Source organism: Eremothecium cymbalariae, chromosome 5 (genome assembly GCF_000235365.1).
Source record: "Eremothecium cymbalariae DBVPG#7215 chromosome 5, complete sequence".
Classification (NCBI taxonomy): Eukaryota; Fungi; Ascomycota; class Saccharomycetes; order Saccharomycetales; family Saccharomycetaceae; genus Eremothecium; species Eremothecium cymbalariae.
The window spans coordinates 392,773-405,481 of NC_016453.1; the positions used below are offsets into that span (position 1 = coordinate 392,773).

A 12,709-nucleotide genomic window follows, 5' to 3' on the forward strand; every position below is an offset into this window, starting at 1 on the left:
TTATGGGACGGTGAGTATGCCACTGTCTGTATTCCTCCATGTTTTCATGTTGGCCTAATTGTTCTTTTGACCAAGATATATGGGTCTCAATCTAGAGACTTGTCATAGATAGAAATATTATCCAACTTTAAAACCATCGTCGTTAGAGGTTGCTTCCGCAAGGTTAAGCGATCCATGAAACGGTGATGACCTGAGGAATGGAACATGCGCTGTAAAATTTTTCATGTATGACTTATCGTCGTTATATATGCATACATATACATACATGCCTTGAAATTCGAATTATATATAGGTGTTTTTCATATGCGATAGGTTGAGTAATTTGGTCATTATAAAAATTGCAGAAGCATTTCCGATTGGATTAGCTTTTGTTCTTCATGAAGTTGTTTTAGAAGGGAATCTGCTTCCTTTTGTAGAGAGATGGTGGCCTTCGGATCGTTGACGATGGTTGTTAAAAGATCACCCATGCATTGCATAAGTTGGTATTGAAAGATGGGTATATTTGGATTAGTGGTAGAATAGTTACCAATCGTTTCATTACCGCTTTGCGGAACATCTTCCGATAGTCTGTTTTTAAGGCTCGATCTGACCAATTTTGCGTTTAATTTCCGTGCTTGGGCGTAGTTATCGGACCACTTCGAAAGCATTTTTACACAGGTGCAGAAAAGTAGTTGATTTCTTGTTAGAGGAACATCGAGCAACGTAGGAGGTAAAAGGTGAGCCTTGAGGTACAAAACTTGATGAAGCATAACTGTCTGAGTGATCTTATCTTGCCCAACTAGTAGGTCGAGACACTTTTTAACCTCATCAATACCGCCAACGGAAAGTGCCACACGCCAAACTAATCTCTGAGATATAACAGCCAATTTCTCATAATTTTCAATCCATTTGTCCCTCCATTCAGCATAATATTCATGCCTCTTGCTTTTATTGCACAATATCACTGAAAAATCTAATGGATATTTAGGAAGCTCATTAGTCGTCGACATAAGCTCCTTCACATGTGCAGTCGAAAACCCTGGTCTCATAACTATCCTGTAAAAATCTTGAGGTTTTAGCCCGTCCTCATGATAGAGTGCCTGCTCCCAAATTAACCTATATAGCGCCCCGCTGTCATGTCCACATTCAAGAATCCTATCCTTCAATGGCTTAAGATGCATGTTATGCTCTACCATATCTCGCAACCTGTACATCAGCACTTCATAATGTGTCATGATATTCCGCTCTTGCTTGGAGACATCAGGTAAGCCGTCATTCAACAATTCAACAATGCGTTCTTCGTGCTGCTGATTACGTGAGTTGAATAAAGAAAGAGCGCTCCGATTTTGTGATAAATACTTTAAAGTCGACTTTATATCCAACTCCGGCGTCTTGCCCTTCTTCACATTAGCTGCAACTACCCTCAGAATGCTGAAATATCTCTTCATAACACCCTCCTTATCCGGCTATAGCCCTTTATATCTATGTCGAGAGCACATTCAATAAAGTCTACGCCTTTGTATCAAAAACTTCACTGAATTTTTCGCTGCAGTTTTAGCTGAAAAAGAAACCAATCACTAATACCACATGAAGAGAAAGAATCCACGTAACATTATTATACAGTTTTGACGATTGGATTGAGGTTCAAGACGGCGTTCATCAACTGCTCCTATCGAATAGCATTTAGCAATAGATTGTTTGTTCTGCATTCTCTTTAGGTAGTATAGTCATCAAACAGGGGCGACAAACTGTACCTTATTTTCGTTATTTCATTCATTAAGTTTCTCCGAACAAACTACTTTTATTCACAAGCAGAGGTATATTTATCAAACAATCTTTTAAATAAGTTTGATTGTTACCAAGTTAGTTACTCAGATATTGTTGTATTTACTGGGATGGTTGTTTCAAGACCAACTACCCCGGAGTTGACCAAGGAATTAAACATCCCAAAGGATGTTGCTAGCGCTATGAGGAAGTCATTATCCTATGACTTCCTAAATGTGAACAACAGCAACGAGCAGGCAAGTCCTATTGGGACACCTCGAGTTGACACTTCTATGTCGTGTACTACAGGGACGGGGGTTAGCAATGTAAGAGTGAGGGGTCCGCTAAGTGTGATGAGCTCTGATAATGCTTCAAACGATGTCTCTCCTGATTATCAGCTTTGGAATCATCACATAACCAATGCAAGTCCTTCGGTATCTACAACAACGACTTATAACAATGTTCTCGAGATATTGCAGGACTGGGATTTCTCTGGAAACTCGTCGGGCAACCATAAAGACGTGCAGAGACGTGGGTCTATTGAAGATGTTCTAAAGGTTAGACATTGGTTGAATCCCCGGTCGTCCTTTTCCGCTGCTTCTGTAAACGAACCGGAATTATACCCTCCTATGTCTGATAAAAGTTCGTCTGCAAACTTATCTCTTTCTTCCATTCCGGCGGCAGAAAGAAGGTGTTGGGTAACTTTTATCTCTGATATGTCTGACTTGAAACCAATAATTACATTACATCAGTCATTAATTGCAAGCCAGTCAAAGTACAAGCTTCTAGTTCTCTATAGTCTAGAAAACCATGGTATCACTGAGTATTTGCAGCCGTACAATATCTCATGTTTGGGGATACACCCTTTGAAACCTATTGTCCCAAATGAGCTGTCGGCTAATATAACGTACACTCGAGAGTGGTCTGTATTATCCATGTGGAATGAATTATATGATAAGTTTGACTTGCTTGTGTATTTATCCCCTTACTCTGTGGTTTTATCTAATGTTGACGAATTATTGGATTTAAGTGATGAAATAGACAATGAGACATGTGTGTTAATAATAAATGGTACCAAAGTACCGTCATTAATGTCCTTCAAACCACATACTGAGGTAGCGATGGTTCTTGAAGAATTTGTAACTATATATGGGCAGGATTGGGATAAATTGGCGAAATTAAATTCTATGGATGACTGGAGCATCTTAGACACCTTGTTTGCCTCATCCACTAGCAAGATTGGAGAGCAATATGGTTTAGATGTCCGAAAAATAGATCTAAAAGAACCACAAAAGGTAAAGGTGCTTGATTTCAATGAATCAAAGCCTTGGTTAAAAAATAGTGATGATCTTAATGATTATGATAAATTATGGTGGGAGGTATGGGATAAACTTGATACGTAGAAAGGAAACAAAAAAGAGATTTGCTTTCTAGGTATCATATGGAAAATTGGACAACTTGAATTACACAATCGGTGGGCTAATAGAATTCTATGTTTTAATATTGTCTTTTTTAATTTGTAATTTTCTTTAAATGATACTTAAATTTGTATACAAATACCAACTTAACTGGTAATGTGCTTACTTTTTGAAAAACGAAAGAATGAAACGTATGTCGTATCACTTTAACCAATCGCAATGCATGAATGCAACATGTTTGGGATCTTTCTATACCGTTTACGTATTGCAAAGCCCTGACCGTGATTGCTAAAATCAAAGTCGGCAACGATCGAAATTCAAGCGCAACGTATCCATTATCAAATCATAAAATAAGTATACACCCATTTAAATTGTAATCTTCTAACTATCACAGTAAAAGAAAGTAGGAATCCTGAAGGCATGAAGTTCCCTAACGATAAGGCTCGTGAAACCTTCGAGAAGATCTTGGCTGACCTTCCAACGATAATTAGCGAACAATGCGACAATTATGATGAGCTGTACGGTTATAAGTTGATAAAAGGGACTTCAGAAGAAACAGAAAAATACTACTATGAAAAGTATGCTTCCGCACTCGTTTACAAGTTTGCTAAGGCTCACAACTTTGAATACGATGTTGTGGTGAAGCGACTCGTCGATACATTGAATTGGCGTAAGGAATTCAAACCGTTAAGGGCTGGTTTTGTAGAGGATCACGATTCTTTATTCAGTGAAACTGGTATCATCACTAATTATCCAAATGGAGAGCCAAATCTTAAGGTGCTTACTTGGAACATGTATGGACGGTTGACTAAAAAAAAGGGCCTGCTTAAAGACAATGAGAAGTTCATCAGATACCGAATTGGGTTGATGGAACGTGGCTTGCAGTTATTGGACTTTGTTGACGAAGAAAACAACTACATGACACAGATCCACGACTATGAAGACGTGTCGCTATTTGGCTATGATCATGATGTCAAGAAGTGTGCAAAAACTATCGTGGATATGTTCCAAGCTTACTATCCTGAAATGTTATATGCTAAATACTTTGTCAATGTACCGCTAGTGATGGGTTGGATTTACGACTTAGTCAAGAGCTTTGTTCCAGAGGAAACTAGAAGAAAGTTTGTTGTTCTAAACAGCGGTAAAAAACTAGGCCAGTATATCAAAAATGTGCCCACGCAGTATGGGGGAAAAACGCAACTTAATTTGGAGGAAGATTTAGTGGACCAAGTTAAACCTACTGATTACGCTCTTTACTTACTGCAGAAGGACATGGTTGAAGACTTGGACTGAGTTTCCAAAAAAAATACCCAAAAAAACCGTTAATCAAACTTTCGACGACGTTTCTTAAATAATAATATTAATTAATACATATCTATATGACTCTTTCGTCGTTGCCAACAAGGTTCTGCGGAAACCGTATCTATGGTAATATTACGCTTATCTTTTAACATATACCCGTACACCACATTGCCATACCGCGTTACAATTGCCGTAACACGTTGCTCCAATGTGCTGTTTTCATCAGATTTAGAATCAGAATTGCACAAGACCTGGCATACATAATGTTACATATCTACAAATCACAGTTGGTCCAACCATAAAAATATCCTCGACCCGCAAAACATCTAGCTAAAGAAACCCGAAGGCTATTTCCAAAATACGTAAAATCCCCAAAATGTATATGCTGGTGTAAACTGCCAGCCAAAGGTAGCCACGATCAATTACAAGCTAACACAGGCTAACTATCTCGCAACTGTTTCAACTTCAAACAAGTGGCCATCTTAATTATATATGACTCAAATGATTAACATATACGTAACATGGCATCCCTTCAGCCCTCAGCTTTCTACAACACAACAAACAAACAAACAAGCTGTCAACCCAGTTTCAACTGAATTTTGATGCAGTCTACATCACCGCCGCAACCATTTGCCTCCATGAAACTATATATACTACTTTTCGATCGATTCTGCAGGCTGTCTTCGTCCTCGAGAGAGGACATGCACACCCATCATGTACGAATATTGTTTCTATTGTCTGGAAACTGATGCAGGCAAATTACAAAGCTTCCAGAATTCCACGACGCGGAATACGCCCACCGTAACTCCGCACGGTGAAGTTTGGCAGCAGTATATAAGGTGAATTATTTAAAGAGGTGTTATGTGTAATGACACAGAAATCAAACATCGGAAGGGGGAAACGATAATCACTACTACCAACAGAATAAGGGTTTTAACAGCAATACAGCCAATGCTTGCAGGGCTTGATACGAGCATGAATCGCACAGAGAATATCAGCAGAAGCAGAGCGTCAGTAGGTAGGATTCCAAAGCATAGAAGGAGTAAAGATGGACAGAATATGCGGTGTCGGATTGGGGGTAGACAAAATGAGCGGTCTTATAGGGATAGCATACCCAGGCAAGGCGTACTGATAGATGAAACATTGGATCATTTGGCAATGCAACAAGGAACCAATGGAATTTTCTATATAATAGAACTTACTGCACCAAATGGAGCTGCGGGGGATGTTTCTATGCTTAGATACGGTGAGGAAGAGCCGCAGACTGGGACTGGGGGAAATATGACGGGAAATCAGCATAACTGCTATAGTTAAAGGCAGCCGGCCTTGTGAATATAGCATCATTGTGGAGGAGGTCTTGGGCCGGCATGATATAAAGCTGGGTGGTGTGTGTTGTTGAGTAAGGGTCTAGAAGAGAAACTGGCCTGAGATGATACCTGAACAGTCGAATAAATGCATCAGGGCAGAAACGCAGCTATCAGTGCATAAAAGGCGCATAAAATAGTGGATCAAAAAGGATGTGTAAATGTTTTATTCAGTCTGATTAGTAATATGTATATGTGGTAGATGTTTAAATTGGATTAGTCGTTCAATAACTGGTCACGTTTAACCACGTGACCTTTTTTAGTTCGCTGATAAACCCAAAATTTTTCGCTGAGGCTCACGAGTCGAAGGTGAACAAGTTGATATTCTATGCAGACTTGAACCAGTTCACGTAACTTTGACTATAAGGTGAAGGCTAGGTGCATCATCTGCAACACATTGACCAACTTCTATCGGTGTAGATATAAAAATCAGGGAATATAGAGATGTCAGCAGATCATTCTAGGGACCCATGTCCAATTGTGATTCTAAATGATTTTGGTGGTGCCTTTGCAATGGGTGTGATTGGTGGTTGTGTTTGGCATGGTATAAAAGGGTTTAGGAATTCTCCACTCGGAGAACGTGGTACGGGTGCTTTGAGCGCGATTAAAACAAGGGCGCCTGTGGTCGGTGGTAATTTTGGTGTATGGGGTGGTTTATTCTCAACTTTTGATTGTGCAGTTAAGGCTGTTAGAAAGAGAGAAGACCCATGGAATGCCATTATTGCTGGTTTTTTTACAGGTGGTGCGTTGGCGATTAGAGGAGGGTGGAGGCACACCAGAAATAGTGCTATTACATGTGCTGCGTTATTGGGTGTATTTGAAGGTGTAGGATTGATGTTTCAAAGATACGCTGCTTGGCAAGCCAAGCCCATGGCGCCACCGCTGCCCGATCAACAACAACCAATGCAGGCTTGAATGATCGATGCTTGTAGGATTGTCAAAATGCATGTCATGGAATCTCACTACGTCAAAGATACTTCTGGATTTTTTTGTTTCACCTTTTTTTATATAACGTTTTAATAATACTTATTACTTGTACATATATGTGTATACAGAAGCTCAATAGTACTCACACACTGTAGCACACTTGGGCTAGTTTGCTGAAGTTTGAACTTACCTAATGGTATCTTTTTTTAACTATTCATTAATTTCATCGCAAAGATATGTATCAGCGGACAAATAACATATACGATAAATGTCTAAATATACATTAATAACATTTTCTAGGAAATTTATAACTTACTAGTTCTGACGTTATTTACTCGCCCAAATGTAGCTTATTCAGTTCTCGTGTAGCACCTTCTTGTAAGGAAGGATGCTTAATTGTTTTTTGGGTATCGTGCCAGGCGGGTACCATTTCTTATTGAATAGTTGTCCTGTAATGAATGGATGCAATAACGCTTGTTGTGGGGTCCACCTCTCCAATGGATTTAAATTCAATACTCCATAAAGGAAATGAATGAGACATTCCCTGTCTTGCAGCTCTTTTTCGATTAGTTGAGATGAGCCACTGATTTTCTTCGAAAATCTGTAGTTCAGAATAACATCGTCCAATTTAGTCCATTTGAAATATTTCTTTCCTACCTCCTCATTGGCATTGAATTCTTTATTATACTCCTCCACAGTTTTTAGTTCCCATGTTTTTAATTGTGGATCCACTTTGTTAAAGAAGTTGTAGGTATTTTTACCCATTTCACACATCCACGGAGGAGGTACTCCCAACATTTCCACTACCCTCGTTATTTGATTGAATTCCGATGCCCCAGGGAATACTGGAATACCCAAAAATAGTTCCGCTACAATACAACCGAAGGACCACATGTCTATGCTCGTGGAATATGGTATCCCCATGAGAACTTCTGGAGCTCTATAGAACCTCGATTGTATGTAAGTATAAACAGTTCTTGCTTCCTCACAGGCAGAGCCAAAATCAATAATTTTTAATTCAGGTCTATCTGGTGTCACAAGTAACACATTTTCTGGCTTTAAATCACAGTGAATCAATTTGCTGTCTTTGAGCACACATAATGAATCCAATAACTGTTTGCAAAAACTTTTGATCAAGTTCGTAGATAGCCCATGAAATTTATTTTGTTTCAATAATTCATATAGGTTGTTGCTTAGCAATTCGAATACAAGACACAAATGATTTTTATGAACGAATGAATCATGTAACCTCAGAAAATGATGTTGATTTAATGGATCAATTCTTTTGTTCAAGAGTTCTAAGATTTTTGCTTCCATTATACTCTGGTTCAAATATTCTGTCTTGGACTTAACAACTTTTACAGCAACTATGTCTTTAGTTAACATATTTTGGCACTTCACAACTTGCCCGAATGTACCTTGACCCAATATGTCCAGGACTAGATATTTTCTTTGTTGTTCCATACCTAGAACATCGTTCACATAAAGAATATAATCACTGTTCACATTATCATGACCATTATTAAATTTACCCTCACTTGGTTTGGTTAACAACCTTTTTGGATTCTTCGAAGTTTGATACGAAAACTCATCCGAACATAAAGTATAGGTTATTATTAATGACTTAGTCAATGCAATCAATGGAGATACGGTTTTACTGTTTAGCGAAGCCCGCCGAAATTTGGGAGTCTGATTGATGATGGGATTTAAATCCTGCCTTGTAGTAACTTTGTGCATTTGAGGGATGACGACATGGGCAGCCGAGCTAGAAAGAGAACCTGCTCTCAATTGCTGTTTCAGTTGTGAGGGCGACGCCAAAACATTGGAAGTTAGCGGATACGCACTCATCTTGCGATAAGGCATAACCCCATGAACTCCCGTAAGACCTGGCGAAGTTGAAGGCTGCTGTTGCTGTTGCTGCTGCTGTTCACGGAAAGTTTCTGTCTGGTATGTCCCAGCAACAGCAACACTTTGCCTCCTCTGAAATTCTGCATTATAGCCTTGAAAGTGTGACATATAATGCTGGAAATCAGATGGTAATTGAGACGCACCTCCAGAATCATTCGGATTAAAGCTAAATGCATGTTGCTGGTGTTGATGCACCAGGTTTTGGTCATACAAAAACGGGTCAGGACCAGCTGCCCTCGTCGGTGGCACTATTAGACTTGACCTTCTCCTTTTCAGATGCTCATCATCTTCAAATTGACCCCCTTGAACATCTCCAAAATCACTACTCTCTTCAAAAGTCGTAGGTAATTGTTGAAAAGTTGATTGTCTTCTAGACGACACTGTGTTTGGAGATTGAGGCTCCGACCACGGATTTCTAAACGTTTGTCTATGAAACCCAGGTAACCCTTGCATAGAGTTCCCATTATTTTCACTACCTTTATTATTGCTGCTTGATCCGTTATTGTTCATGTTTGTGTTCTTGGGGGTTGTTGTACTATTCATATCGAAAGCCGGGTTCCATATACTTTTCCTCTCCTCTTTCATCATGCCAAGATTCCTTAGTACGTTCAAAATCTATCTATCGGATAGCTTTAAACGTGCGTGGTTCCGCAATGGAGCAATATATCTGTTCTAATTGCGTCTTACGTCCTTTGTTATCTCTGCACTCTCCATAATCCTTCGTGCCTGAGGGGTATAGTTGGGGAGACTACGAATTACTTCACGCGGCGGAAAATTTTGAAATTGTCAAAACTCAATGGAAAGCGAATTGATTCAAAGAACGTTGTTAGAGACTATAAGGTTTAGATAGAGGACTATTGGAGGTGGCTAGAGGATTGGTACTTTTAATTTAGCCAAGGATGAATATTTCTACTTCAACTATTTTGACCAAGAGACATGGTTTGAAAAAGGTAATAGAGGAGGAGAATGCCGCAACGTTGCAGTTAGGAGAAGAATTTCAATTAAAGCAAATAAACCACCAGGGTCAAGAAGAGGATCTTATTGCGTTGAATTTGAGTGAAGCTAGGTTGGTGATTAAGGAAGCGTTGCAGCATCGCAGACAGTTGTTTAAAAAGTGGAACCATCAGGATGCGATTGATGTGGATGACGAGCAAGATCAGGACCTGCACAATCAAACACAGGAGAAAGAGTTACAGTCGATAGATAAACTGCTGGAGAAGACAACTGGCGGTCAAAACCAGGCGTTAAAACAGACTATGATTTATTTGACGAATTTTTCTCGTTTCAGGGACCAGGAGACAGTGACGGCAGTGACACAGTTACTGCAGTCAACTGGGCTGCATCCGTTTGAGGTTGCCCAGCTAGGCTCTTTATCATGTGAAGATGCGGATGAGGCCAAGACTCTGATTCCTAGTCTGAATAACAAGATTTCGGATGAAGATCTTGAGAGGATTTTGAAGGAATTATCGAATTTAGAGACGTTGTATTGATAGGATATATATATATATATATATATAATGTGCGTGCGTCCCTGGTTATAAACAATATCACGAATAAAGGTTCAAAAACAAAGACTAATTACCCCATGAAATATTTTCCACCGCCATTTTTCCACCACAAGGGGAGGCAACTAAATGGTTGGAGGTCTATATTTTGTTTTGAAGGCTCCGTGTCACAGACGCACCTCTGCGCCAGCCTGGCTCCGTGAGACCTAGGACACGTTCCATAAGGTGCATGGTAATATCCTATATCGTCGAAATGATGGATTTCATCTGTTTTCATCAACAATGCGACTGCTATGGAATGAACTGGAGCATCCCCCCATCTCTCATAGTAAAACCCACCTTTTTGGTCCAAGTATTCAAAGAACTTCAAATACCTTTCACTCCGAAAGAAATTTAAGTCTCCAATTTCGAAGTTGGTCCAGAAGTGGCACAGGTTATAATCTGTTGCAGGTGACGTTGTGAGTTCTCGCTCATTTAATTCAGTGGACTGTGAGATAAATTGGTAAGCATTAGTTTTAAAGTCCACCAGTTCAGGGTATAACGCTATGAACTCTTCGACGGTCTCCCACAGTGTTGGAACAGTATCCTCATATTCAAACAAGGTTATCACAAAACCATACTTTTTGTTTCTCTCTCTCATAAACTTGAAAGGATCATAAGGAAAGTCACAGAAGTACTCTACATGAGGCTCTACCCGAAAGTAGTAATCATAGTTTTGCAATAACTTCTGCCTGAAAAAGAAGCCTGAATTAAATCGACACATATTCCTGTAAGATCTCGAACCACCATATAGTACTCCTTGCTGATCCATCATAATTAATGCATTTTGGAATTTATGTTTATCAATCCAATCTGGAACATTCCAGTCTTCCTCAGGAATGAGACCGTAATACGTCTCCCCACTCGCCATCGCACTTGTCTGTTCCATAAATTCTTGATCAAATGGTACATCGTTCAAAAAAACCCAGTCGTAGTTGTAATTTCTATTAAATTTATCTTCTAATGACCTCATTGACTTTAATACTCCATTGAGCTCCCAGTTACGACAGAGCATTAATAATGTAGCATTCTCTCTGGTAAATTTTGGACCGCTCAGCGGAGGTCCCTTATGCAATACCGTAACGTTGTCAATGTAAGAGTTGGATGCCAATTTAGGATTTCCAATATCTAAATCATATCTCCTTATGTGGTCGAATTTATGCAACACTTCGTTAGATTTTGTAAAATATACTTCGTCAAGCGAAGTGTAAGACCTTAGTTTCCATAGAGAATCATAAAATACCTGACTGAACAAATATGCACAAAACACAGCCAGTACAATGCAAAATCTATTCCTCATGCTGTCTAAAAGAATGGTATATGCAGTTTAGAATAGTTTCAGAATAGACTTTTATCCAACTGTGGAAAAGTGGCTAACACCACAGACCTCCAAAAGTGTTCAACTTTTCATGTAGGATATTAACAGCTACTAGCTGGGTAAACTAAAACTTTTTTTTAGGCTACAAATGTGTTCTATAACTTGGGCACAATGTCCATATCAGTTGTGCTTTTGGCTCTTTTATAAATAGGAAGACTGGTACTATTACTGGTCTTAATAAATAACGAATCTATACCACCACGTATACATCCTCCTTGGGGCCTTTTACTTTTATCACAGAGGAAGTTAATAATATCCTGGATATTATAAGTCATCTCATCGGGCTTGTGGACGCCGACATTACCAATACGTACTGTTAAACAATTGTCTGGGTTAGGAACATACCATGTATTTTTGCATATGCTCCTAACCTGGGCCCGTATATATTTTGTATCACATTCTTGAACCATCTTAGTTCGTGGCTTCTTCACCTGGCGAGACATCTGTAGCATGAACGGTATCTTTCTGTTAGACTTGTAAAATGCAGAGCCGAGAATATGAGGAAGTAGATGGTGAACGCAGTAGTCTGCCATGACCATATCGTAATCTTTGAATAACTTGTTTAATTTAGATCCTTTGTATTTTGTTTTCAAGTTCTTAACACTGATGATATCTGCAAACATCTCTGCAGTTGATTCATCTGCCTTTAAAGAGTTGCGATAGAAAGTGCTAGGATCCTTGACAACCAGAAGAATACGCATATCAGATGGCTTCGATAGTTTACAATGGTTCAATGGGATAATACGTGGGATATGATCGTTCTTAATGCCAATGGGTTTACTAGTAGTGATAACGAGATGTATATGGGAGTCACGTACAAGTTGAGGATCCGATCCACATTGCTTCAAAATAGTATGCAAGGCTTCCGCCGTTCGAATTCTATCGAGTTGGATGGACATATTTCTGGCTTTGTTAAGTGAGCAGTGAAGATAACCAGTATGTGATTAGGAAATGATTATTATATAGGCCCTCCTCCACAAGGGAGCTCCTGAAAATTTTTACGCATTTTACTATTGCAGAATTTCAACTTCCAAAAGTTTTAAGTTCATATATATATCAAATTAATACACATATGCAGGTCATCCATTTGATTGACGGACGCACATATATGATAGTTACCATGTT

The 12,709-nt window shown here is 39.2% G+C and overlaps 8 protein-coding genes and 1 further gene across 8 annotated transcripts; 5 read left to right on the forward strand and 4 right to left on the reverse strand.

Moving 5' to 3' along the window:
• Positions 1-329: 329 nt before the first annotated feature.
• Positions 330-1,427, reverse strand: SMT1 (Smt1p; the record flags this gene model as incomplete). Its single annotated transcript, XM_003646728.1, has 1 exon — positions 330-1,427. One exon carries the CDS (start codon positions 1,425-1,427, stop codon positions 330-332), a length of 1,098 nt encoding a protein of 365 aa, XP_003646776.1.
• A 447-nt stretch (positions 1,428-1,874) lies between these two features.
• IDS2 (Ids2p) lies at positions 1,875-3,146 on the forward strand (the record flags this gene model as incomplete). The annotated part of the gene is made up of 1 exon (XM_003646729.1): positions 1,875-3,146. One exon carries the CDS (start codon positions 1,875-1,877, stop codon positions 3,144-3,146), a length of 1,272 nt encoding a protein of 423 aa, XP_003646777.1.
• A 435-nt stretch (positions 3,147-3,581) lies between these two features.
• Positions 3,582-4,454, forward strand: SFH5 (Sfh5p; the record flags this gene model as incomplete). The annotated part of the gene is made up of 1 exon (XM_003646730.1): positions 3,582-4,454. The coding sequence occupies one exon, from the start codon at positions 3,582-3,584 to the stop codon at positions 4,452-4,454; it is 873 nt and encodes a 290-aa protein (XP_003646778.1).
• Positions 4,455-5,324: 870 nt separating this feature from the next.
• Ecym_5190 (uncharacterized protein) lies at positions 5,325-5,777 on the forward strand (the record flags this gene model as incomplete). The annotated part of the gene is made up of 1 exon (XM_003646731.1): positions 5,325-5,777. One exon carries the CDS (start codon positions 5,325-5,327, stop codon positions 5,775-5,777), a length of 453 nt encoding a protein of 150 aa, XP_003646779.1.
• A 494-nt stretch (positions 5,778-6,271) lies between these two features.
• On the forward strand, positions 6,272-6,742 carry TIM17 (protein transporter TIM17; the record flags this gene model as incomplete). The annotated part of the gene is made up of 1 exon (XM_003646732.1): positions 6,272-6,742. One exon carries the CDS (start codon positions 6,272-6,274, stop codon positions 6,740-6,742), a length of 471 nt encoding a protein of 156 aa, XP_003646780.1.
• Positions 6,743-7,085: 343 nt separating this feature from the next.
• On the reverse strand, positions 7,086-9,251 carry Ecym_5192 (the record flags this gene model as incomplete).
• Positions 9,252-9,561: 310 nt separating this feature from the next.
• RPB4 (DNA-directed RNA polymerase II subunit RPB4) lies at positions 9,562-10,152 on the forward strand (the record flags this gene model as incomplete). The annotated part of the gene is made up of 1 exon (XM_003646733.1): positions 9,562-10,152. One exon carries the CDS (start codon positions 9,562-9,564, stop codon positions 10,150-10,152), a length of 591 nt encoding a protein of 196 aa, XP_003646781.1.
• An 88-nt stretch (positions 10,153-10,240) lies between these two features.
• On the reverse strand, positions 10,241-11,506 carry YUR1 (mannosyltransferase YUR1; the record flags this gene model as incomplete). Its single annotated transcript, XM_003646734.1, has 1 exon — positions 10,241-11,506. The coding sequence occupies one exon, from the start codon at positions 11,504-11,506 to the stop codon at positions 10,241-10,243; it is 1,266 nt and encodes a 421-aa protein (XP_003646782.1).
• A 173-nt stretch (positions 11,507-11,679) lies between these two features.
• UTP30 (Utp30p) lies at positions 11,680-12,483 on the reverse strand (the record flags this gene model as incomplete). The annotated part of the gene is made up of 1 exon (XM_003646735.1): positions 11,680-12,483. One exon carries the CDS (start codon positions 12,481-12,483, stop codon positions 11,680-11,682), a length of 804 nt encoding a protein of 267 aa, XP_003646783.1.
• Between the last annotated feature and the right edge of the window lie 226 nt (positions 12,484-12,709).